The sequence below is a fragment of the Mauremys reevesii genome, linkage group 2 (assembly GCF_016161935.1).
Source record: "Mauremys reevesii isolate NIE-2019 linkage group 2, ASM1616193v1, whole genome shotgun sequence".
NCBI lineage: Eukaryota > Metazoa > Chordata > Testudines > Geoemydidae > Mauremys > Mauremys reevesii.
The window spans coordinates 168,069,533-168,097,366 of NC_052624.1; the positions used below are offsets into that span (position 1 = coordinate 168,069,533).

General features: G+C 41.4%; 1 protein-coding gene across 1 annotated transcript in view; it reads right to left on the reverse strand.

Annotated features, from left to right (window-relative positions):
• VPS4B (vacuolar protein sorting 4 homolog B) overlaps window positions 1–27,834 on the reverse strand; it is a 44,393-nt gene that overhangs the window by 8,491 nt on the left and 8,068 nt on the right. Inside the window, exons 3-10 of the mRNA XM_039526895.1 lie at window positions 25,989–26,139; window positions 23,725–23,792; window positions 19,203–19,322; window positions 18,525–18,681; window positions 16,387–16,535; window positions 14,007–14,088; window positions 11,063–11,282; window positions 1,971–2,111 (exon numbers count right to left, since the gene is read on the reverse strand). Of these exons, the coding sequence (XP_039382829.1) occupies window positions 1,971–2,111; window positions 11,063–11,282; window positions 14,007–14,088; window positions 16,387–16,535; window positions 18,525–18,681; window positions 19,203–19,322; window positions 23,725–23,792; window positions 25,989–26,139 (1,088 nt within the window). The remainder of the gene's footprint in view (window positions 1–1,970; window positions 2,112–11,062; window positions 11,283–14,006; window positions 14,089–16,386; window positions 16,536–18,524; window positions 18,682–19,202; window positions 19,323–23,724; window positions 23,793–25,988; window positions 26,140–27,834) is intronic.

Genomic DNA, 27,834 nt, shown 5'->3' on the forward strand with positions numbered 1-27,834 from the left:
TACTGGTATCAGGGATCTGAACCATAGCTGCACAGTACAGAGGCTCCCAAGTACCAGGGCAGGGGTGACAGGTTTGGGTAGTCTCTAAAGTGTAACAAAAGGTCGACATAGTACCCAAAAGGTAGACAAAAACCCTGTTATACCATCAGATAGAGATGCAGGACTAGACTTGCAAAATTGGGTGTGCACACACATCTGTGTATGACTAACTTATGCAAATACCTTGAAGGTGCACAGATACAATATGGCCAATGTTAATTTTTAGTTTTTGTTTGTTTTTGGGAAAGGAGATGGAGAAGCACTGAAACCTAAGTAAAGAGCTAGTTTCTAAAAAAAAGTTAATTCCAACTATAGAGGCTTTCAACATTAAAGAATTTTATCAGAATGGAGGGCAAAATTAGACTGGTCAGTTTCACATAGAAGTTCTGATACGGACAGTAAAATGCAAGTAGTCAGACATCCATGGTGAAAAATAGTATAGAACATTTAAAAACAAACTAAGAACAGGGTCAAACACACACCCAGACCCATATAAAGTTCTCTGAAAGTGCAGCAAATAGACTCCTGCTATGACTGGCTACTGCTTTCAGGTATCAGAGGGGTAGCCGTGTTAGTCTGGATCTGTAAAAGCAGCAAAGAGTCCTGTGGCACCTTATAGACTAACAGACGTATTGGAGCATGAGCTTTCGTGGGTGAATACCCACTTCGTCGGATACTGCTTTCAGAACTCCCTAGTCATGCCAGAGACGCCATGTCAAAGGTGTCTGTCATTCTACTGACAACTTATAAAGGCGTGATTTTTTTTCTTCTATTTTTGAGACAAATGGGTAATCGTAAGAACCTGAGGTGGTGTCCTGCCCAGTAGGCAACAAGTGCCTTGGGGCTAAATCCTATTTAGTCTGAGATAAACCTACTACAAATGAAAAGTCCCCCAATGCAGATTACTTGTACTCTGAGTAAAAGTTGTAGCTAAAATACCCCAGCTAGTGCTTTTAAATTTCATGAGCGCTGATGATCTGATAAAATCTCTCTTTCACTACTTGAACAGGTACAACATGGACAGTGGCAGCTCAAATCTCTCCCCAACTCTCCCTCCAGCCAAATATCCACTATTTTGTATAGATCTGGTCTTGCAATTCTTGGAAAAATATGGCAGCAAGTGTCATGTAACAGATTTCACTATATTGACTGAACTGAAATCGAGTGAGCCAAAGACTATGATCTGTTTTATAAACCGGAGATAATTGTTGTTTCTCTACACACGATAAATGTATTCTATGCTCCAGAATAAAAATTATTTTAAAGAGACAAGTACAGGAAGAGAGTGGGAGAGGAGAGGGGACCCTCACACACCTTTATGCAAAATCCACTGAAACTACCATTATATACATATATAATCACTTGTCACAAAATTGTATTTGATAATTGGTGTTTTCAGCAATATTTTCAATCTGTAAACACCAGCCTGCAGTATAACAATTGACTATATTCTCTCAATACAGCAATACAACCCTGAGACTCAGGGATGACAGTGATGGAAAAATCAGTGATAACAGAGGGGAGGAAACAGAGGTGTTTGGGTGGTAGGGACCACTGAAAAGCAGGGATGAACAGTGGAGGAGCCACCTGGCAGGCTACCACACAATTAACAGCTGATAAGAGAAAGGTTCTAGCTGCATGTCAGCTGATGGGCAGGATGAATACAGGGAAGCTGTAAGTCAGGGTGGGGAGAGGTGGCTCTATAACAAAAAGGGCTTACTGTTGTTGAACAAACTGTACCAGACTCATGACTAAAATGGCATGCTGGGATTAACTGAGTGCTGATGGGTGTGCTCAGCACTTCTGAAACCAGGCCACTAATTTAGGTGCCTAACTTCAAGCACCCATGTTGGAAAACTTTGCTTTAAGATTATCATAAAGTTCTACAACACATGAAGAAATGCATTTCGTAATAAAAACAAAATTCTGACCATGGAAACAACAGGCTCCAACAGCTTATCTCCTGGGACATCCATCCAGGTCATTTCAATGGCATTAGGATCACCTGGGGAGCACGGAGTAAGCATGTCTTCTACCAAAATATTTGGGTCAGCCAGTGATGGTGCTTTTACCTGGAAAAAATAATAATAATAAAAAAAAATCAAAAAATCATACAATGAAGCATTATAGAAAAAAAAACTTATAGACCACAGACAGAAGACAAAAAACCCAGACGCCAGTCAATACATTATTTGCTGCAGAAAGTAATTAATGTTGAGAGAACTTTTCACTATTTTCTATGCAAGGAGTGGGAGAGGGGAAAAGTTATTTTATTCTCACCTTCCAAAAGGTTCTCTATCGGTAAACCACCAGTTAGGTCTTATGTTTTCAAAAAATGTTAATATTTACTAACTACAGTTGCAGCATATGAGATTCTTGACAACTGAAATAAATTTTGGCTTTATTTGAAAAGAGTGCCCTCTTTTTAGTCTGACTTCCCTCTCACTAGTAGGCTCCACTTTCTTGCTCAAGTCCTGTGAAACAGAAGCCAGATCTTTTTTGACCATGAGGGTGGTGGCAGCAACAGCTGAACATAAAGGTCACTTCACGGAAATCTGTTGCTTCTTTGGGAATTGGATAAGGTCTAAGTTCTTGTAGATGACTATCAGTAACAAAGAAGTTGCTTGAAGCGCTTCTGAGAAGCAACTATACGAATCTATAAACTAGATTAGGGAAATGCTAAGAGTGCCAAGGGTTACAGCGGACACCCTTTCCACTTTCTGGTAATAGTGCTGGGTGATCTGCCCCTACTATCAGCCTTCCGGTAACATCTGGATAGTCATCCTAGAGTGCATAGCAGATAGGAAATCCCCAGAGGTCTCTTGTAAACATTCAGCTACTGCCCCACAGTCTCTTCGGAGCTGCTTTCCAGCTCCTGCATTACAGAACTTGAGATGGAAAGTGGGGCCATCTAGTGGAAGGAAAAAAAGTAATCTTTAGAGGGAACACTGATCAACAGCCCTAGTATAATTTTTCCCACCCATGTGGGGAATGAATTTTGTTATGTGCACCAATGTGGAGGTGATGTGTGAAACATCACCTCCGTACTGGTGCACATAACAAAACTCATGTGGCGGGGTGGGGCCAAGGGGTTCTGAGTGTCTGAGGGAGCTCAGGGCTGGGAAAGAAGGCTGGTGTGCAGAGGAGAGGGGTGTGAGAGCTCTGGCTGGGGGAGTGGGCTCTAGAGTGGGGCTGGGGATGAGGGGCTCAGGGCTGGAGCAGAGGGTTGGGATGCGAGGGGATTAGAGTGCTGGGTGGGGGTGCAGGCTGTCCTGCCCTGGGGCTACAGCAGAGAGAGAGAATTCCGCCCCCAGCAGCACCTGGGCTGGGGGGAGGTGTGCCTCTCCCCACCGCAGCAGCTCCAGCGGGGCTGGGCTGAGCTAAGGGCTCCTCTCCCTGGCCATGGCAGCACTGGCAGGCCTGGGCTGGGGCGCCTCTCCCCAACTGCGGCAGGTCCGCTGGGCCTAGGGAGGGGCTCCTCTCTCGGGCAACTCTGGAGGGGCCGGGGGACCTGCATGATCCTAAATAGCCTGCTGCGCGGCCATGCAGCTTACAGGGAACCCAGCTGTCGATTACGCGCAGTTAACTCATGATTAACTCCAACTAATGGCGATTAATCACAATTTTAATTGCACTATTAAATAGAATACCAATTGACATTTAACAACTATTTTGGATGTTTTTCTACGTTTTCAAATATATTGATTTCAATTACAACACAGAATACAAAGTATGCACTGCCCACTTTATATTATTTTTCATTACAAATATGTGCACTGTAAAAATGATAAACAGAACACAGTATTTTTCAATTTACTTCATACAAGTATTATAGTGCAATCTCTATCGTGAAAGTGCAACTTACAAATGCAGATTTTTTGTTGTTCCATAACTGCACTCAAAAACAATGTAAACCTTTAGAGCCTAAAAGTCCACTCAGTCCTACTTCTCGTTCAGCCAATCGCTCAGACAAACAAGTTTGTTTACATTTATGGGAGATAATGCTGCCCACTTCTTATTTCCAATGTCACCAGAAAGTGAGAACAGGCATTCATATGGCACTTTTGTGCCGGCATTGCAAGGTATTTACGTGCCAGATACGCTAAACATTTGTATGGCTCTTCATGATTTGGCCACAATTCCAGAGGACATGCTTCCATGCTGATGACGCTCATTTAAAAAAAAAAAGTGTTAATTAAATTTGTGACTGAACTCTGGGGGAGAACTGTATGTCTCCGGCTCTATTTTACCTGTATTTGGCCATGTATTTCATGTTATAGGAGTCTCGGATGATGACTCAGCACATCTTCATTTCAACAACGCTTTTGCTTCAGATTTGACAAAATGCAAAGAAGGTACTAATGTGAGATTTCTAAAGATAGCTACAGCACTTGACCCAAGGTTTAGGAATCTGAAGTGTCTTCCAAAATCTGAGAGGGACAGGCTGTGGAGTATGCTTTCAGAAATCTTAAAAGAGCAACACTCTGCTGCGGAAACTACTGAACCCGAACCACCAAAAAAAGAAAATCTACCTTCTGCTGCTAGCATCTGACTCAGATAATGAACATGAACATTTGTCTGTCTGAACCTGTCATCAGCATAGACACGTGTCCTCTGGAATGGTGGTTGAAGCATGAAGGAACATATGAATCTTCAGTGCATCTGGCATGTAAATATTTTGCAATGCCAGCTACAACAGTGCCGTGAGACCAGCTGGTCTCACTTTCAGGTGACATTGTGAACAAGAAGCGGGCAGCACTATCTCCTGCAAATGTAAACAAACTTGTTTGTCTGAGCGATTGGCTGAACAAGAAATAGGACTCAGTGGACTTGTAGGCTGTAAAGTTTTACACTGTTTTATTTTTTAAATGCAGTTTTTTTGGTACATAATTCAACATTTGTAAGTTCAACTTTCACGATAAAGAGATTGCACTACAGTACTCGTATTAGGATAATTGAAAAATATTATTTCTTTTGCTTTTTACAGTGCAAATATTTGTAATAAAAATAAATATAAAGTGAGCACTGTAGACTTTGTATTGTGTTATAATTGAAACCAATATATTTGAAAATGTAGAAAACATTCAAAAATATTTAAATAAATGGTATTCTATTATTGTTTAACAGTGTGATTAATCGCGATCAACATTTTAAATCGCTTGACAGCCCTAGTTTATACATTATTTCCATAGTCATATATCCAAAATATATATATGACCAAAGTTAACTTACTAGGTTTTTAAGTAGCATAACTAGGGTTGACAATGCTATTTTACATTGTCATTTGTTATATTATACATCCTCAGTAATTCAGAATACATGCAAACTGCTTTTAAAGCACAGGGATTTTGGGGGGAATGTTACTAATGAGTCTTATACTTTTGACATATTGAATATTTTGTTTGGTAGTCTGCCTATATGTCTAAACAGACTGTACAATTTTCAGAGCAAGGAATGGTTTACTCTGCACTGGTACAGCACTTAGAACCTATAAGCCTTGATCAGAATCAGGGCCACACTGAGCTAATATAATACAAATAATTAATAAGGGTAAGCTTTTGACACCCATGATTAAGGTAACTGTATCCCAGAAGGCACAACAGAGCAGATAGGCTAAGCTTTTCCTGAAGCAGCACTCCAGAACACTGGTAAAACATTTGGATAGAAACAAGACTATAGGTCCTGACCATCTGCCCTTTTGCTGCTCTATAAACTGCAACAGTACTGTATTATTCGATGGCTCTCTGGTACCCAAGTTAGAACAAAAGTTGTAGATCTCTGTGACCACCTCAAGAAATCTTATTCTTTGTAGCTTGATGCGAACAAGATTAAAAATGCTAAAGAGGGTCAAGTTTTAGTGCCTTTTGCTATATGATTGGATTGGAAGTTTATCCAAGATGTCATTTAAACACAAGTTAAGGTACATTTAAAGTGTTCAGCAGATAATTTCAGACATCCCCACCAGACAAAGAAACCACTTGGGAGATTCTCAGATGGAAGGTGACTTTATGTAAAGTATAATACAGGAATTTTATGCTGAACCAGATAAAATACTTGTTTTCTAAGAAACACAACTGGGGGATTGCTTTTATTGCTGCTTGACATCAAATTTCTAAATCTAGGGATTTAAGCTGAAACTACCAAACCATCAACTAAGCTTCCTTTACCAGTATAAGAACTGTGAAGAGTAAATAGTATACTCTGGACAGTTATTACCTAATTCCCTTCCAGGCTGTAGAATTTTTTTTGTTATATCTCATACTGACTCAACCTGTTCAAGATTTGGAATAAATTATCCTTAGTATTCCCCCGTGCAGCTTCCTCGACATGCCAGTGTAACTGATAGTTGGTCTACTGGATTTCTCTCTAGAGCAAAGCATTTTGTGAATTAGGATCCCATAGGTTTCTTTTTAAACCAGAGGTTACAATCAAACAAGGAGCAGTAGTAAAAATCCAGCAGAAAGACCTTAGGCTTGCTGAAGGGAAATATTAATATTTCCCTTCAGGAAGGCAAGATACCAGTCAGACTTAAAATAGATGGATAAGTCCCTGCTTAAGAAACCCTTCCTGACGCTGACAATATTACTAGTTATTCCCTCATTTCTACTCTTTTTAGGGAAGGCTATGGAGAACACTGGGATAAAGCAGAGTAGATTGGTAATTTAAATCACTGATATAAATCATCAATTTTATTTATGATTTAAATCAGCAAGCAGGAAACCTTGATTTAAATAATCAATGTTAGAAGTCTTGTTTTGGATTTTTACTTTTTATTTTCCTAAGAAGTTGATTCTCATTGGCTAGTGACTATTAAAACAAGTTGATTTACAACTAAATAGAGTATTTACACAACATTTTCTTTTTTTGCTAACCAGGATATACTATATATGGTTACTGAAGGAACTATATAGCTTTACTTACATTTATTCAGATTCTTAATTTTGTACCTCTTTATTACGTTAGAAAATGGTGACATGCATTTCTCATTTATTAGATTAATTTTTATTTTGTGTCAAGCTATATTTAGAAGGAAGTTGGATTTCAATTAATAATTAATTCCGTATTTAATTTTTTACTAATTAAATAAAACTACCTCAAATGTGCTCGATACACGAGAAAAAACAATTATTAAAACTTGTTTTGCATTTGAAACAAACATTTTGATTCTAGGTGCTTAAAGAGTAACTTTCACCGGTTTTATTTTAAGATTCCAGCTGGTACTGCTTAATAAAAAAAAAAAAGAAGATTAAATAGATTAGAATGAAAGTTTAGTCCTTAACACAGGTCATCATAATTTCATATTTAAAATAGTTTTATTTTAAAAAGGTAAATGTACTTGTTATTTATTTTAAAAATATAAATATAAATATAAATCCACCATCAGGATAAGGCACTTCCAGTTAAATCTGGAGTACAGCAGTCAGGCTGTATCACATGAAAAAAAGCTGTTGATCCCTTAGGTTAGCAGTCTATTCATGGTGATGGAATCTAAATAGGTTTGCCTGCTCATTATCAGATCTGTTAGCAGCCTTTGGTACTATTGACCACTTAGCTGCTACCATTCCTGAAAGAACTAAATGTGGTTCTATTCAGGGTTTAAGGCTACTATAATGGTCCCTATTAAGCATGAACAAATAAGAGCTCAGGGATGAAGTGTGGTCTTTATTAGAGCAGGAATGGGAGCGGAGCACAGGGTTCTATTCCCATCTCTACCTTCCACTTCCTTTGTGACCTTGGGAAAATAATTTTGGGTCTGTTTACAATCCACAATCCACTGTGTTACCTAGTTACAGCACAATTAAAATGTTTAGTGTGGCCTGGACCTAATATGTTGCAATGGGTCACATAAACCAGTCTAAAATCATATCTGATGGCAGTGCACCTTACAAATTTTAACTGTGTTCTAATTAGGTGAGGCACAACTGTCTTCAATACAATTTTTGTAGTGTGTATATAGAGCCTTAATAGCAGTGCTTCAATTTCTTCATCTGTAAACACAGGAATCTCTCTCTCCTTGCCATAGGTGTTGTGAGGCTGAATGTGGCTGAATGTGAATTGGATTCTTTTTATTTAGCTTCTTATCTTTAAGACTTTAGGGCAAACACACCCCTCCCCCCATACACCTCTCTCACATGGGTGTGTGTGTGTGTGTGTGTGTGTGAGAGCGCGCGCCAACCCTCCCTGCCCAGCGCTCTCCACCTCCATGCCTAGCTGACCCCCAGGGACAGACCTACCTCTCCCAGTACCTGGTGCTGTGTCTTCTCGAGGCAACATGTGGAGGGGACACACAGGATCACATGCCCCCCTCAGCAGATTTCTGCCAGGATTCACCCCAGAATGTGGCCAGCAGCAGCCTTTTTGCACTGCGTAGGAAGGAAGGGACAGGAGCTGCTTCCAGCTGCAGGGGAGAAGGAGCGGGGGGAAGGGATGACCTGGCCCGTGTCCTTGCAGAGCTCATCTCTTCTATCTCCTTCCCCTGTGGCTGGAAGCAGCTTGTCCCTTCCTGCCCAGTGTCAAAAGGCAGCAAACACTTTCAGGCTGCTGTGGGCCACCGACATAACCCAGCTGCCTCCTGTCCACCAGCTACAGTGCGGGCAGCAAGGGGTTAAGCCCTAAGGATGCATTGTGCACCAGAGCCCAGGGAACCTGACTGCAGGCGCTTTAGTGAACCCAGTCAGAGAGGTGGCTCAGCAGAGGAGGTTGCCTACGGGACTGAGCAGCCCCACGCTCCCTGGGGGCAGGACCCAGGGCAGGTGAAGAGGGTGCTAAGGATGCTGTGGAGCCTACAGGATAGGGGCACAAACAGGCTGGAAATCACCTTCCCACCACCATTCCAGAGTTAATTGAGGAGCGGAGAGGCTTCCCTGTGCCAGTGCTGTGTGGGGCTCTGGCACATGCAGGGCTAGGCTCCCCCTGGCCAACCCCTCGGGCTGGAGGGTCTTGGGCTTTCCCGGGGTGCCAGCCCAGCCAAAGGCAGTGGGGGAAGGAAGGAGCCTGCCGGCCAGGCTGTCAGTGAGCTGAGCACTCCGACCAGGGAGTTTCTGCACAGCGCTGGGAGGACATGCCCTGTTGGGGGTGGATATGGAGGAGCAACGGGGTTGGGGGTGAAGGGGCAAAGCAGGGAGAGGACGGCAAGAGTGGGAGCACGTAAAGGGCCAATGGGTGGTCAGCAGAGGCGACACATAACTGGCCATAGTCTGCCTGCACTCACCAGCCACCAGAGCGCACAGCCAGTGCCAGACAGAAACAGGATGGGAGGCGGGACCATGTTGGCAGAGAGCTGGCACGCAGCGGGGGCTGCACTGACAGACCAGCAGGGGGAGCAACTAGCCTTGCACGCTGTGGCTTTGTCCCACCACCAACCTTGCACCCCCCCCCCCCATTATCGGCCACTGGACCTTCCCACTCACCTCTGGTGGGCAGGTGGCTGGCGAGCAGGGATCTGGCCAGCAGCAGAACCCACCAGTATTGATTCGGGAGAGGGAGTGGAGGGGGGGGGAACAACATAAAATATGGGATAATTGGCCCGTTTTTAAGAAAAAGTTGGAACACCTGCTGGAGGGCTTAAATACAGGACTCTTTAAAAAGGGATGTCTGGTCACCCTATGACCCTCTAAAGAGTGGCAGAACTGCTATCAAATATAAGTCAAATTAAACCCCATTCCTTCACCATCTTGAGAACAGGTATAGTTTTCCTGCTTCTCCCAGAAAACACTGTTTTCAAAAGCAAACAAATGTTAAATGAGATTTTACTTTTGCTAAAGGAAGCGAACATGTGCACCTGTGCAGAGAAGCTTATATAAATTACACCTACCAGAAACTTAACAGCTACAAAACAAAACTTGTAGCAGAAATATAAATAATAATTTAAGTATGGTTCGACCCTGAAAAGGGATTTTATAGAAAGAACAGCACTAGCTTACTCAATATATCTGCTTCTAGTGTATATGCAGAAGTATAGTTCTGAGTATACTGACAAAGATTTTTTTAAGGCTTTTTAATTCCTTTTAGCACTGCACAACTAAGCTAGGCAGGCAAGCTGAAGTCTATTCCATTTTGTGCATCAACAGAATTAGTTACCAAGTCCCAATCACTTGGGAAAACTCTGATGGCAGAGGAGTTGCAGAGATGTAACAGACCTAATTTGGCCTGCAGAATTTGGTAGCATTGTGAGATGGAAAGAACCCAGCCGACTTTCAGCTCAAGCTGAGCTTGCAAGTCCAGTTAGAAAAATCATTTAAAAATGGACTGTATTTGATATAGAAATCCCTGCAAGACTATATACAATATTCATTGTACCGCTGCATGTTAAGTGCTGAGACAGTAACCCACAAGATGTTAGGTGTTGTCCAAATAGTGACATACAGTCCCTGCTCAGAGAGCTCAGGTGACACCATCAACTTAAAAAAAGTCACTCAAAATATTTTTACCCATTATTGTCCCAACTCACCGCTAAGATTGGGAGAGCTTAAAGATGGAGAAAAGCCTTTATTTTTTCCTGTTTATTTTCTTTGCAGATTTTTCAGTGCTCATGTATAAGCAATTGCCATCTGTATAGGTTTTTCGTATAGCAACAGGAAAGAGAAATACAATAGGAAAGTGCAAATATAAAAGCCTTTGCCAATTCTCACAGAGCTCAGGGAAGTTTTACACCTGAAGTTAGCTACTTTTAACGTGGTTTTAAGTGGATGATTTCAAAGTTGATGGTGTCCCTTTAAGCAGCATTCAGAGGAAATTTGTCAGAGCCAGGAATACAAGTTACAGACTCCTGTACCGTGCTCAGACCAGTTCTCTGAAACAGAGCTAAGAGAAAAGCTCTTTGTCCTAGCATGTACTTTCTTTTCATAGATTAAAAGCATATGAAAATTCACATACAAGTAACATTAACCAACCACAAGTTAAAAGCTCAATTTCCAGAAATCTCAAAAAAAAAAAAAAAAAAAAGGAGATTTGAACGCTAGAAAATAGGAGTTGGAAATTCCGCTACTTATTATTATTATTATTATTTTTTTTATATACTTACTTTCTTAAAGTGAGTGGCTGATTGCACTTTCCTAACAGGCTGCATCAGTGCATCGCGAACAATGACGCTGATGTCAGCACCAGAATAGCCATCAGTTCTCTTTCCAAGCTCTCGATAGTCTGATTCTGTCAGGCTGTTTGGGGTGGTTCCAAGGTGAAGCTTAAACATAGCAGTCCTACCATGGTCCTCAGGCAAAGGAATATAAATACGCTTCTCAAACCTTAATTAAAAAAAGCCACAGACACTGATTCTTGCAGGTTCTTGATGGAAAGCAGTTTATGCAAATCAATAAATGGTCTAATGGAACTAGAAAGAATAAGGAAGCAATCTGAGCATTATAGCTTTAAGAATGTGTGCGCGTGTGAAGTGAGAGTGTGGAACATTAGCACTGTTTATTTTATATGTCTGCTAAAAAAAGTACTGTAATATTCATAGTGGCAAACACTAATTAAAATTACGTTCAGAATATTATAACCTAATTTCTTCCTTTTCATGACTGAGAAATCTTCCCTTGGGTTTGAAATTATCCCATGCTTGCGGCATGTCTACATGGCGATTTAGTGCATGACAAGTAGGGGGGTCAATCTATAGTGCACTAGCCTGCCACACACTAACTGGTCACATTGACCCAGCTACCATGCAGTAGAAGTTCCACAGTGTGCTTTATGTTTGAAACAGCAGTACATTAAAGCATATTATGTAACTTTTAGGCTCCAGCTACATGGCACAGATATGATTCCCCTGCTCATGTATGCATATTTGCACTAGCTCTCATCAAGCTGGCCTGACTATAAACAGCAGCGTAGCTGTGGTAGCATGGGTAGCGGCAGTGGAGGCACAGCTTAGCCATGCAGTGTATGTACTCCACCTGAAACTGTAGGGTAAGTCCTCAGCACAGTTAAGCTGTGCCTCTGCTGCTGCTACCCATGCTACCATGGCTATGCTGCTGTTTATACTCGCACCAGCTTGGTGAGAGCATGTGTACACAAGCAGGGGAATCACACCCCTCGCCTGTAGAGTAGATGTGCCCATAATGCATGGTAGTAGGGTCTACACTGCCAGTTAGTAAGCTGTAGATTTACACCCTGGTTTGTTGCACCCAATCTCCATGTAGACAAACCCTTAGTCACAGCAGACAGACTTTGTTTCTAGAAGGAGCTCGAGGGACAAAAATCCCTTCAATATTTTTGAGGTATGGAGTGTCAATACAGTTTTTTTGCTCAATTAACCAAAGTATGGCTGAACACCTTGACTCCCCTCTATTAATAATGTCTATTTACAATAGCTTTGTAAACTTAAGTTAATCAACTGAAATGTAATGTCAGGGCATGTTCAGTGAGACTCCGCTAAACATTTTAGTACCTTGATCAAGCCTTCTTCCAGATATATTACTAGGAGGCTTTTAGAATTGCAGTTCTCCCTGATAAGCACAGTGACTACTGTTCTTAGACTGCTGGAATTATTTCCCCAAAATGCATGCATACAAAGCACAACGTATTCTCATTTTTCAATGCTGGAAAAGTTGCCACAAAATATTAGCTAGGGCAGTGGTTTTCAAACTTTTTTTCTGGTGACCCAGCTGAAGAAAATTGTTCATGCCCATGACCCAACGGAGCTGGGAATGAGGAGTTTAGGGTGTGGGAGGGGCTCAAGGCTGGGACAGAGAGTTGGAGTGTGGGGGTGAGGGGTGGGCCTGGGGATGAGGGTTTTGGGGTGAAGGAGGGGGCTCCGGGCTGAGGGTGCAGGCTCTAGTGTGGGGCTGGGGATGAGGGGTTTGGAGTGCAGGAGGGGACTCTGGGTTTGGAGTGGCTCAGGGTTTGGGGTAAGGGATTGAGGTGTGGGATGGGGTCAGGGCTCTGGGCTGGAAGTGCAGGCTCTGGTGTGGGGCTGGGGATGAGGGGTTTGGAGCGCAGGAGGGGGCTCCAGGCTGGGGCATGCGGTTACCTTGGGCGGCTCCCGGTTAGCGGCACAACGGGGATGCTAAGGCAGGCTTCCTCCCTGTCCTGGCATTGTGGACTGCACTGACCCCCAAAGTGGCTAGCAGCAAGTCCGGCTCCCAGGCGGAGGCATGCAAGCGCCTCCGCGTGGCTTTTGCCCGCAGGCACGGCCTTCCCTTGCCCCTCCCCTCCAGCTCCCATTAGCCAGTTCCTGGCCAATGGGAGTGCAGAGCTGGTGCTTGGGGTGGGGGCAATGCGCAGAGCCCTGTGGCCTTTTCCCGCCCCACATCTAGGAGCTGGACCTGCTGCTGGCTGCTTCCGGGGTGCAGCGCAGTGTCAGAACACGTAGGGAACTAGCCTACCTTAACCAGGCAGCACTGCCAACGAGACTTTTAATGGCCCGGTCAGCGGTGCTGACCAGAGCCACTGCAACCCAGTGCCTTACATTCCGCGACCCAGTACTGGGTTACGACTCGCAGTTTGAAAACCACTGAGCTAGGGAGTAGGTAGTGCAACAAGTCTATGCACCAGCTCTTTACCATACTGACACAGACCAGAAAATTAGTTTCTCTATTGAATCCACTTAAGCATAATTACCATTCTTTGCTCAAGAAAACCTCAGGACTAGACTAAGTAGGTGTTTTCAACTGAGGTAAACTCAGAACTCTGTGTATGTGAGAAGAGGGAGATAAAGGGGCAGAGACCTACATGGCACCAGCACATATTGCATGCAACCAAACACTGGCCTGACTGGTATTATTTGAAGTGACCACAGGACCTCCTGCCCACACATTCAGGACCTACGGTAAAAGAATTGGAGAGTTTTCCAGTGTACAGATATTCAGGTCTCCCATACAAGGTAGTTAAAGCAGGATAGTATTTCCAAACATTCACAGATTAAGCCACCACCTAATCACCAGTGAATTGAAAAAAAACCTAACACTTTGTGCTGTACAGTGTGAAGTTGCATATTTTACAGGACAATACACGTTTTTGTTATAAGTTACCTTCTCCTGATAGCAGAATCCAGAACCCAGGGTATGTTTGTAGCTCCCAAAACCAAGATTCCTTCATTGTCTACACCAACCCCTACACCAGAACAGGTAATATTTAATAATGTAAACACTTTTTAAAAAAGCATTTTAAAACATCTTGAAAGGTTCATCTTGAAAAACTACAAATTCTCTTCAGTAATCTTATCCAAACTGAGGGTATGTCTACACTACGGGATTATTCCGATTTTACATAAACCGGTTTTGTAAAACAGATTGTATAAAGTCGAGTGCACGCAGCCACACTAAGCACATTAATTCGGCGGTGTGCGTCCATGTACCGAGGCTAGCGTCAATTTCCGGAGCGTTGCACTGTGGGTAGCTATCCCGTAGCTATCCCATAGTTCCCGCAGTCTCCCCTGCCCATTGGAATTCTAGGTTGAGATCCTAATGCAAAAGCAGTGTCGCGGGTGATTCTGGGTAAATGTCGTCACTCAATCCTTCCTCCGGGAAAGCAACGGCAGACAATCATTTCGCGCCCTTTTTTCCTGGATTGCCCTGGCAGACGCCATAGCATGGCAATCTTGGAGCCCGTTTTGCCTTTTGTCACTGTCACCATATGTGTACTGGATGCTGCTGACAGACGCAGTACTGCACTGCTACACAGCAGCATTCATTTGCCTTTGCAAGATAGCAGAGATGGTTACCAGTCATATTGCACCCTCTGCCATGCCATTGTAAATTGGCGATGAGATGACGGTTATTAGTCGTTCTGTACCGTCTGCTGCTATCATGGGTGCTCCTGGCTGGCCTCACTGAGGTCGGCCAGGGGCGCATAGGCAAAAAAGGAAGGGAATGACCCAGGGAGTCATTTCCAATGTTTTGTCTAAAAATAGAGTCAGTCCAGCCTAGAATATGGGGCAAGTGTACTAGAGAACCAGAGAGCACAGCCACTCCGAGTCAGAGCCCAAGAGATCCTGCAGAAATGATGAGCTGCATGCCATTCTAGGGGGTGCCCCTGCAACAACCCCACCCGTTGCTTCCCTCCTCCACCAACCCTCCTGGGCTACCATGGCAGTGTCCCCCCATTTGTGTGATGAAGTAATAAAGAATGCAGGAATAAGAAACACACCTTTTAGAGAGATAAAATGAGGGGGAGGAAGCCTCCAGCTGCTATGATAGTCCAGGCAGTACAGAATCTTTTCTTTAGACATGACGGGGGGGGGAGGGGGGGGCTGATGGAGCCCAGCCCCCAGTTGCTATGATGAGGACGGTTACCAGCCGTTCTGTACCATCTGCTGGGAATGACCAGGAGTCATTCCTATTTTTACCCAGGCACCCCCAGCCAACCTCACCGAGCCCAGCCAGGAGCACTCACGGGCTGATGACGAGAACGGATACCAGTCCTTCTGTACTGTACTGTCTGCCACCGGGGAGGGGAGGGGAGAGGATGCTGTTGTTTAGCGCTCCAGCACCCAGTCTACCAGCAGCATGCAGTAGACATAGGGTGACATTAAAAAATAGGCGAGAAACTATTTTTTTCCCTTTTCTTTCGGGGGGGGGGGGGGGAGAAGGGGGCAAAGGGTGTAAATTGACGACATACACCCTGAAACACCCGGGAAAATGTTTTGACTCTTCAGGCACTTGAAGCCCAGCCAAGAATGTAAATGCTTTTCGGAGACTGAGGGGACTGTGGGATAGCTGGAGTCCTCAGTCCCCCCTCCCTCCCTCCATGAGCGTCCATTTGATTCTTTGGCTTTCCGTTACGCTTCTCACGCAGCACTGTGCTGAGTCCCTGCTGTGGCCTCTGTCTAGCATAGCCTAGAGATTTTTTCAAATGCTTTGTCATTTCGTCTTCTGTAACAGAGCTCTGATAGAACAGATTTGTCTCCCCATACAGCCATCAGATCCAGTATCTCCCGTACGGTCCATGCTGGAGCTCTTTTTGGATTTGGGACTGCATCGCCACCCGTGCTGATCAAAGCTCCACGCTGGGCAAACAGGAAATGAAATTCAAAAGTTCCCGGGGCTTTTCCTGTCTACCTGGCCAGTGCATCCGAGTTCAGATGGCTTTCCAGAGCGGTCACAATGGTGCACTGTGGGATAGCTCCCAGAGGCCAATACCGTCGATTTGCGGCCACACTAACCCTAATCCGACATAGCAATACCGATTTCAGCGCTACTCCTCTCGTCGGGGAGGAGTACAGAAACTGGTTTAAAGAGCCCTCTATATCGATATAAAGGGCCTCATTGTGTGGACGGGTGCAGGGTTAAATCGGTATAACGCTGCTAAATTCGGTTTAAACTCGTAGTGTAGACCAGGCCTTTGTATCAAACAAGCCAAAACTGATATTAATTGCTTTAATTAACTGTTCCTTAAAGCCATTAATCTTACCTTGCATCTGAACTAGGAATTCTGTTTTAATTCGTCTAGCAGCCTCACTTTCATTCTCACTTCTTGATCCACACAGAGAATCTATTTCATCAATGAAGATAATGGAAGGTTTGTTTTCTCTGGCAAGTTGAAATAAGTTTTTCACTAATCTAGAAAAAAAAATTAAGTTATCTTCGATGAGAAGACAGCAAGTCAATATTATTGTACTGCATCATATCAAGCTTACCACAGGATAAGGAATCAAGGTTCATAATCATGATTTTAAGTAAGCAGTTGAGGATCCTCAAGAGGCAAAGTTCTTTAGCTCTGTAAATGGTGCTTCACTCTAATCCAAGTCATCTGGCAATGCTGGAGGGAAATGAGGACTATAAAGTATAGTGCTTCAGTCACATTCTAGCTAGTGAAAGATCTGTTCATGTTTGCTTTTGGTCCTTTACAAGCTGGGCAGAACACATGAAGAAACAGACTTATTGTTCTGTTACATATTAAATGTAATCTAACCAGCTCATGAGACTTTGAAAGAGTAATACTGAATAATGACTTCTGTAAATACTGTATCTGGTAGCACATTAGTTCTCTTTAGGTGAAGGAAGTAGCCAGAAGGGTTGATATGCCCGAGATCTTACATATGTTCATATTTATTTGTTCAGGAAAAAAATGATTAATATAAAAGTTGATACCAATAATTTAAAACAGAGAAGTCTCAGGTAAAGCTCTGAAAAGTGACTAAAAAATGGTGTCAGATACCAGGTCTGTCTCTCAAATCTGTTCTGTTTTCAAGTGGAAAAAATGTTGTTTTCTAATTGCAAAATAAAAGTCAACCTGGGGTTTTTATATCTTTCCTGCTTTTCCATCACCACCAGTAACCCTGACTCTAAATATTCCTATAATTCATATCAGTTAAGTGTCTAAAATGTGTGCATTTTTAACAGTAAATGAAAGTCACTTTTCCTCTCAGATTTAACTTCCTTGGCATTTCTGGTGTGATAATCTTGCAAGTTCTTCCAGCATCTATGAATTCTTCCTGGAAAAACAAGATGGGGAATATCTACATTTCTTGGTCCTTTTTTTTAAAAAAAAAAATTATTTAAAGAGCTTTTCCCCTGTAAGCCCTTCAGGCTTTGTTTGTACACCTTAAAGAAGCAGAAATAGTTGGCCAATATTTACCATTTTTCTCCTTTGAAGGTCACTTTTAATAAATCGCCCAAGTTTTGTTACAAGACAGGAAGGAGAAAAATGATCCTTATAATAAAGGATCCACACCAAGGACCACATATAGTGAAGACCCTCTTTTCATGCACAACTGTAGAAGAGAGAATCAAGGTTGATGTGGGGATAAAACCAAGTTTCCTGTCCTTTTTTGGTTTATTTTAATGAGACATATATAATACAGACTGCCAGAAATTTTCCAAGAAAAATGCTGGTTTGTGAACCTGAGATGTTTCAGGAAAAGTTTGGGTTTTTACAAAACTTTCATCAAATGACTGGCAGGAACCTGACTGGCAGACTGCTGGGGGACCCTGGGTTCAAGTCTGCAGCCCCATCCTGTGGACTGCCCCCCAGCCTAGGGAGCCCTGGATCTAATTAGGGCTCAGCCCTGTAGCATGGAAGCTCTGAGAGCCATGGCTCAAGCCAGTGCTCTCAGGGCTACCAGGTTCCCAGCCGCTGGGCCAAGAGCCTAGAAGACTCTCAGGGCATCTGGCTCCCCAGGCTGTGAAGTCAGGCAGCCCACATGGCAGGCTGCCCAGGAGCTGCCGATCCCTTAATCCCCAGCAGCTCCAGAGCGAACTGGACAAGAATGTGTGTTCACTCAGGAGCTGCCAGTGATCTCTGGGAAAATATTTCATTACAAAAACACTACATTTTGACATTTCCAAAGCAAAATTTTTTTTTTAATTTCCCATTCATGGGAAATTTCAAAACACTGAAATTCTGAGTTTTGGGCCAGCTCTAGTATACAAAGTACCTCAAATTTTACTTACTTTTGAAAGCATCATGAAGTTGTGCAAATATTTGAAAAAAGAAAATAGTAGTGATTACATTCCTGAACCTCAGAAGACAGTGGATTGCAGTGTTTCAGAACCAAATAAAATCATTTGGTATATTAAAAAATAAAAAAAATCAACGGAGCTACTTACTTTTCACTCTCTCCTAACCATTTTGAGACAAGGTCAGAGGAGGATATTGAGAAGAATGTAGAGTTGTTGGCTTCTGTTGCCACAGCTTTTGCCAAGTAAGATTTTCCTGTTCCTGGTGGCCCAAACAGAAGAATTCCTCTCCAAGGTGTTCTCTTTCCTAAGAGAGTTATATTTAAAAAAAAAAGAAAAGGACTTGCCTGAAGAATTTTGATACAAGGATCAGTTGGTATAGAACTTAGTAGAAAAATGAATCCTCATCCAAGCTTGTGAAATTGTTTATATATTTATTCACTTTTGCAGTTGAAAGAAGTTGGTATCTGTTGTATTTACATCGTTTAGATTCATATATATAATTTGTCGCTTTATTAATAAACTATACCAATCATCAGTTTTCCAAAGTTAGCAAATGTGTAAGAGAAATACAGCTTATAACATCGCTGTATTTAGAGTTACCATTGTTCTTGAACCAACCTCTCCTTTCTCCCAATACAATTCCCCAACTGCTCCCACCATCTCAGCATACACATCCCACCAGACTATGGAATAGAAGCTCTTAGAGGACACCTAGACATAGGTCACCACGATGACAGTGTAAAATACTTCTCCCACCTCGCCAGCCACGCCTCTCCCCCAAACTGCAACCATTAGGACCAAGAAAGTATATTAAATTTATTTCACCTGTAAATAGATGAGGAAATTTAATGGGCAATATCACTGCCTCTTTAAGTGCTTCTTTGGCTCCTTCAAGACCAGCAACATCACTCCACTTTATATTTGGTCGCTCCATAACAATGGCACCTATAAAATAAGAGACCAGATAAACTAGGAAGGCATATTCCTTTCCAAAGAGCCTCTGTTGTCAAAGAATTAAAATCTTGGACCCTGTTCACATATGAACTGCTGCTCATCAATTCCAGCATGGCTTCCATGAACAGACTGCAGCATGTACAGATTTCAACAATGTTTAACCACGATATTTAAGCAGGGTTCAAGTTCTGTTGTGGCTAACTAGAGTTAGACCATGATTTGGCCAGCAAGTACGAGTTTCCTAGCAGAACACCGCTCTTTAACATCATTTGGTTGTGTGTAAATGGGGATTGTCTGCTATAGTCCTCTAAATCATCTCCAGTACTTTCTGCAGAATTTAAGCTTCTATTTAAAATAAAATGGCTAGCCCTTATGTAAAGCAGTGTGGCCCAGAGGACAGATCACTTGACTGGGACGACTCAGACATGGGCTTTATTCCTGGCTGTGCCTACTGGGTGACTGTGGGCAAGTCACTTCACCTCTCTGGGCCTCAGCGTTCTCATCTGTAAGATATAAAGCCTTCTTTGTAAAGCACTTTGAGGTCTATGTATGTAAGAGCATATTGGGGCCTGGCCTCTCTCGAAGGATGAAATGGACTGAGCAGGAAACAGAGAGTCCCAAAGGCCTCTAAGTGGGGCTTTCCACTTAGGTGACCTAAAGACAGAGCTTCACTGCTACCAGCCAGTCTGTATATTGATGACAATGCCCAGATTTACTAAGTCATATTGCTATTACATCTTGGATCCTGGTAAACACCTACTAACACAGATAAGAGAGCAAAGCTAACAGGCAATACCTGTGGCAACACTGGTCAGTGAACATGAAGATTAGCAATTTGAAGGATACCCAAGAGTCGAGATAAGAGTTTAGAGACATGGCCTAGCCAATGGTGTGAACTAACTGGGTTCTTTTGTTAGTTTGGTGAAAACCATAAATCTGAAATAGGTCTCAAGTCCACAGATTTTTGGAGCAACAAAACGATTGAAAAGAATCCTCAAAACACAAGACTTCTGTGTTGACTCCAACAAAATCACCTCTTATTTTGTGGGAGTCAATACAGAAGTGTCTGTTTGAGATATCCAGTTTCTTGAAACAATTACATTCACGTGGGCTGGAACTGAAACTCCATCTGCAGTGGGCAAGGGTATAAAATACTAATAAACCCCAGGCAGCAATCTCAAGCATCCTGCAGTCATTTTCTCTCAAAATTTTAAAATATAAATAAAACCTCTGTTCCATAATGAGATTATAAATGGGATTGGATCTGTATGTAAAAGGGTATTAAAAGAGCATGATAGTTAGTTGTAAATTGGGTAAAGTAGTTCTTGAAACTATATATAAAATCTTTTAGGTGAGAGGATCTGACGTTTGTTAAGCCCAAAAACAAACAAAAAACACAAAAGAAATTCTTCTTAGATTCATAAACATCTTTATGTAGGGCAGCTACAAATAATTGTGCACCATTGAAGAGTAATCTAACAACACTGGATTTGGAAGTTATATTAGTTTTCCTATTTTTTCTCATTAATAACTGACATTTCTGGCAAAGAGGCTCAACTTATCCAGAGCAGGGTCACAAGATAGGCAAAATATTTTGCCTAAGGAGAACTCCTGGGGAATATATTTCAAAAGGTTCCTGAGATCCTTCTAAAAAGAGTTTTTACCAAGACGACTGAGTAAATGAAGTATGAAGGACCTGATAGCTGTTGTAAAGAGTCTCAAACAGACACTTCAGTTTTCCAATCTGCAGGTTCAACAGGAAAAATAAATACTGCAGCAGAAAGGGTAGCTTTATGGAACAAAAAGGATATAGAGGATTCCACCTTGTGACAGATGGCAGAGGGATACACCTTTTCCACAAAAGATGTTAGAGATTTGGAAGTATCAAACATATGAAATTCTCATCAATGAAAGACAAAGCTATTCAGAGCAGTTGCTGTAGCAGACACTTTTGGAGATCAGTTTGATCTGGAAGAATATCCAGACTCTCTGTGAAGTAGATTGTCCAAAAACAGTCAAGGACAAACAGCCACAAGAGAACAGTAAAAAGACAGCTGCAGAAAACTTCCAAGGTAAGCAATTGTCCACTGCTGCTGAAAACCCTACATGAAATAAAGCTAGGAATCAGAGCTTCCCATTTGCAGGAAAATAGGATATCCTACTATAAGAAAAAGAGATGCAAGCAAATAAAGCTATTTCAAAAAAGGAAAAAAAAATGGTCTCCCAAAACACTATACAGACTCTCAGAGTTCAAGCATTTCCATAGGAAAGAGGGGCAGTTCAAGCTCTTCATGTCTATGTGCTCCACAAGGGCACAATCTGGAAGCTCTTGCAAGACTCCCTGGTGGCAGTACTTCCACCTCCAGATCACAACTTAAGAGCAGACAAATCTAGAGTTCCCACAGAACAAAAGACTGCTCAGAAGAGCTTTTAGTTTTTCTAACCAAGCTCAGGAATTTCACAGAACTGACTTGCCATGAAACTCTATGGGTCCTTCTTACATGTTTGGGACCCTCAGAATCTCTTCGCTTTCACCTGCTTCAGAGTATAAATTCTTCCACAGCGTAAGGACTATACAGGAGAAGAAACAACAAATACTGTGCAAATGGACCAGGAGGCCAACTGCCAGGAATTAAAATGAAGTCTGTGCTAGACTATTCCATTGTGAACTGAGTGCTTAAAGTGTTGGGGGGGGGAGTGGGGGGGGGAAGGGAAGGGATCAGAGGGGTCTAGCACCGCAATGGATTAAATGATATTAAACCTACTCAGCACATTTAAAAGAGTTGCACTGCTCAAATGTAAAATAGGCCTGGGGTACATGGAAAGATTAAATAAGTAGTCATGGATCATAGTTTTACAAGATTCACTAAGTCATTTAGAAACAAATCTATCTGATTTGGTCACAATAATAGTACCATACAGTGGATTACAGTCTTGAATGACCAAAATGGATTAAACCCTTCAAAGAGAATCACTACTCATGTCAGTATGGAAAAATATAATTTGAAACTCTGAAACACTCATTACCCACATGTATTTTTTTTTCCATATTCAAAACGCCCTGGTTGTGCGCCACACCATCCTGGGCCAAAGAAATATCAAACAGCATACTGAATGTTCTACTTCAGATTATTATAAAGTGCCTTGAATCACAACAGACTACCAGTGGTTATATAAACACAGACAGAGATTTAGTAGTATGTATGAATGGAAAACCTATAGTCAATACACAAAGATCCTTTGGGGCAGACTACATTATTAAATCTGACCAACAGCTATACTACACAACGATAAATACTCTGAAGAATGTTACAGTCAGCTGCAGGAACCGATAACACGTTGATTACAGGAAATCTGAATGCTAAAGTGAAAGTGATGATCAGAACATGACAAAATATGTGGATTAGGAAAGATCAGTGTCAAGGTCACTGGTTCTTTAACATTAATTTTTCTCTGCCAATGAATTTCTTCAATAATACAAAATTCAGCTGGAATGCTCTAAATTAGCTACACAGAAAAGCCAAATCTTTTTTCCACTGTGTACAAAGCTACTGTTTTCTGCTACACTGAATTACTGACCTGAAGCTTGATTTCAAAACACAGAAGACTCATCTCAGCCAACCAAGAATGATGTGCTGAGATAAGAGGAGAAACCCCAAATCACTATCCCCTCCTCTCCCAGATGGGCAGAGCATGCCAAGAGAAAGGGAGAGAAGAATGTCAACAACAGGACTATTAGCTGAACAAACACCAAGAAATACATAGGTAAAACACTGTCCTTTACATAAAAGTTTGAGACGCAAGGGAAACTTGAACAGGAAAGAGAAGAAAAGTAGAGAATATATTCTGGCCAAACAAAAATCAAAACATCTCCCCTTATGGTGTGGAGCATGGATTAAGTGGCTGGGGGAAAACTGTTAGTATGAGACAGTCCCTGCCCCAACAAGTTTATAATCTAAATAGATTAAGTCTTTCAGCTATTCTTTATTTACTGATCCTTGGTCTTTCTGATCACTAAGTGCTTGTGCGATGACTACCATGATCTGAGTCTCTAGGTACTAATGATAAAACTATAAATATTCATTTGGCCTCAAGGAGCTTTTCCCCTTTGGATCAGTGTTCTCTTCGGGTGCATGCAGTAATTCAGTCGCATGTTAGAATGGGGATAGACATAGAGAGGAATTATGATACACAATTTAATAAAATCCAGGCTATTCAAAAGATTAGTTTATAGTCAATGTACAGAGGAATTTCTATAGCATTTAAATGCTCTGTGGCAAGTCAATCCACAGCTCTTTTATAGACAAAAAAAAATAAAATTAGGCAATTTTGATCTGTTGGTTAACAAGCCACTTGATACAATGATTTCTTTAAAGAAAAGTTTCAGAACTACCTTGAAGTTGATTTTGCAGTTTCTTTTTTTCAGGATCATCAGACTCTCCTTCCCCATCACTGTCAGTCCTAATTCAGACACAAGTAATAAGATGCTCAACTACAAAGAAAGCCACCTGTCTTACACAACAAGACAAACAATTTTGTAAATGAAAACTATAATCTACCATCATAATTTTAGTAGAGATATTCAGGGAAATATGTTTTTTACGTTTTATAACAGAATTCTGTAGATTCTTTGAGGGCCCAACAGCCCTGTTGAATGAGGTCATTTTATTTTTAAAAATCACATGATAAAAATATAAAGCCAAGTAGTGTCATCCTAAGCTTCATATAAAATGTGATTTCTTCTTTAAAATATTTTGACAATTGTAATGAAGTACATTTTAATAAGTTTTCCTATGGCATTTTTAATGTTTCCATGATTTTTAGAAAATATTTATGGCCTAAATTCCACTTTTACTGTTTTTAATTAGATTTATTACAGGTCCAATTGTCCTTTTTTCAGTGCAGGCAGATCTAAGCAATCCTCTATTATGTCTGGAAAAGCAACTGGAGTTACTGGTCAGATCCAGCTAGTGCTATGTTCCTCTTTACGCTGCTCTGGCAGAAGAATTAAGAGAAGACCTAAGGGAAACCCATGGTTTGCAAAAATGCAGCATAGAGGGCATGCCATATGCACAATCTTACAGCCATCATAATAAGCATGTGGAACATGGTGCAGCTCTGAGCTTTTATAAAACAAAAAAATCCCAAATCAACTGTTGCTCAGCTGACCAGTTCTATAGCAAGAAAGAGGTTCTGGCATGTGTGTATTCAGAGTTCCAGGGACAAGCTACATTCACTGAAAAAAAAAAAAACCAAACTAGAAAGTTTGGCAAATCAACTGTATGCAGTATAGTTGTAGTGAACAAAGCAATCACTAGGTCTAACCTATCAGTCCTCATTCTCAAAGGAAACCTGCACATTTTCAAAAGATGAGCCTGGGAGCTTAAATTCATAACACTGCTAGACACCAAAAATCATGGACAGAACAGAAACACTGTTGTAATTAGCCATAAATCCAATCTGTAACCCACTAATCCCTCTTTTTGTCCTATGACTGTGAGATGTTAATGGGCTACTCTACCTAATATGGTCCCTTAGAACATGTGCTAATTACTCATGCTAAACAATCTGTTCCGCCTTGCATTTAGCTGTGATGCCCAAACCTGAAGAAGAGCTCTGTGTGGTTCGAAGGCTTGTCTCTCTCGTCAACAGAAGTTGGTCCAATAAAAGATATTACCTCACCAACCTTGTCTATCTTGCAAACAGTTTAATAACTGAACATGGTATCAGTCCATTTAGAAGACTTAAAAAAATAACACTGATAATAAGATTACCACCATCAGAGTTCAGGAGACTTTTTTTTTTCCTGCAAGTATTGAAAACATTAGGCATCTGAAGCAGAGCACTACACTGTCTGCTGCATTAGGGTCCCGTGAGGCCATCAACTTCTGCAGAAAAAAAGGATCCTTGGATTCTGATACGGGAGAAGTGACAGTAACTGATTTTCACATGATATACTGCAATGTGCAAACTGAATTTAGTTACCAATCTGAGTCAAGTACAACTTTAAACCCTCTCTTAGATCGATTACGAGCCATAAACGAGGAGAGTTTTCCTTGCGAATCACTTAAATTTTACTACAGTTTTACATTTCAACGAAGAAATAAAATATTAGGTATAAATGTAATTATCTAGATGTCCAACAATTACTGTTACCAACAACAAGAATTGGGTGAACAGAACTATGACTAGATGGTGCAATGGATTGGGAACGTGATATAGAGCTTTGACCTCTTGAGCACATATTCAAAACTGGCCTAAGTTATCAGTGGTTTAAATCTAGTCACTGGTGGTCTGAAGATCTAGATTTTAAGTAGGTAGGTGTCCATGTCATAGGCCACCACAGTTGTCATCCAGCAGGAAGGCTAATGACCTGCTAGACATGAGTTAATTTACTAGCATGAGAGTTACTGCACGTGGATCTTCCATGGTAGGGCTAAGGCCTATTGGTAAAGAAACATAGGAAAGCTTGTAGTATTAGTATGCACACTGTCCATATTGTTTGGTTAGTTATTGTACTTCAGTATTGCTCATCTGATACATTTCACACGCATTAAACTTACTTAAAACGTTCTTTCAAATATTTAACTTTCGTTTCAGCTGAGTTTGGAACATGAAAAATATTGCATTTTGCTTTACCGTCTCCAAAAAACATACCCTTTTTCATCGGATGGACCAGACTCTTTCACTGGCTTTGCTGGAGCTTTCTCTTTCTTTTTCAGATACTCCTTCAGTTTTTCCGCTCTGTCCAGATATTCTGTACACTTTGTTCTGATACTTTGTTTTGCTTTATCACCCTGTGCTTCATCTAAAAAAATTGAAAAAATGGTTATGGATTACTGGAAGCCAAAAAAACACATAAATCAAACAGAAAAGGGTAATAATTCTGTCCCAATTTTAATACTAAATTTAATAGATTACGTAAGAAAGTAGTGTGTAGTAGTTTCTCCAGTCTCAATGAAGAAAAAGTCAATTGAAAACCTCCGACCTGCAAGAATCCATTATGTGCTTAGTGAATGCTTCAAGAGGCATTTAAATGCTTATATTGCCAATATCCACCATATTATCTGAGCAACAGCCAACTATTTCAAGAGAGCTCTTTCTTTTGCCTGTAGGAGAGAAAACTTGATTAAGCTAACAGGTTTTTGCTTAAGATACACTTTGAACTGGACTCTCTATTGAATGGGAAGCCAATGCAAAGAGCAGAGCTCCATGGTGATACGTTCATTGTGATTTGTGTTGCTAAGCAGATGGGCTACTGTGGTTTGTATCAGGTGGAGCTTTTTCAAAGCGTGTGGCTTCACTCCTAGTTATGAGCTGCAATAATCAAGCCTGCAGAGCACAAGTGTGGCGGTCACTATGACCAGGTTTGTACTGATAGAATGGGGTGCAACTTTAGGGCCAGTTGTGGGTGTTTTGGATCCCATAAGTATACAATTATCCAACAGCACTGAGATTAAAGGACAGGGTTACAGACAGAACTGAGGGAAAATGCATCTGATAATGGAGAAGTGTTAGGAGGCAGACAGTTCTTCAAAGCCCTTCCTTCTTCCTACCAAAATCACCTCAGTTTTACCTGGGTTCAACTGTAGCAAGATGCTTTCATTTCAGGCACTGATTTCACCCAGGTATTGAAGTTGATGGTACTCTTAACAGCAAAAGTACATGAGATGTTGTACTGTGCATTGTCTAATGTTAACCTACCAGATCTCCCAAAAGCTTCAGGCAGATGTTGAATAATATAGTGGAAAGTGACTGAGCCTTGTAGGATTCCACAGGTGGGGGCTTTAGAAGTACAGAATCAGTTGACTATGACAAGATTATGGATTTGGTGTGAAAGGATCCAAGCCATTTCAGTGTAGTTCTGTTCATCTCAAAGCTTCTTGTAAGCAAGCCAGGAGTACATCTCTGCATCATTACGTGATCTAAAGCCTGACTGATTGAGAAGGATCAAGGACACTGGTAGATGGATAGCTTCTTGATTAGCTTGCTTAAAAAACGGATGTTACTGGGCAGTAGTTTAAGAGATCGCTAGTGTTGAGCAGTGGTTTTTGTTTATTTACAATGTATGTTCTCAACCCCCTCTGCAATCTTCCAGTTTCTTAAAAAAAGTTGTCATTCACATTGAAAGGGAGATAGGCATAAAATCTGACCAACCTTTGCTCTGTGTAAGCTCGAAAGCTTGTCTCTCTCACCAACAGAAGCTGGTCCAGTAAAAGATATTACAGTAACTCCTCACTTAACATTATAGTTATGTTCCTGAAAAATGCGACTTTAAGCGAAACAATGCTAAGCAAATCCAATTTCCCCATAAGAATTATGTAAATGAGGGGGTTAGGTTCCAGGGAATTTTTTTTCAGACAAAAGACTATATTTTATTTTTTTTATATCTATATCTATATCTATATCTATATCTATATATATATATCTATATCTATATCTATATCTATATCTATATATATATATAAAAAGTGTGTGTGTGTATACACACACACACACACAC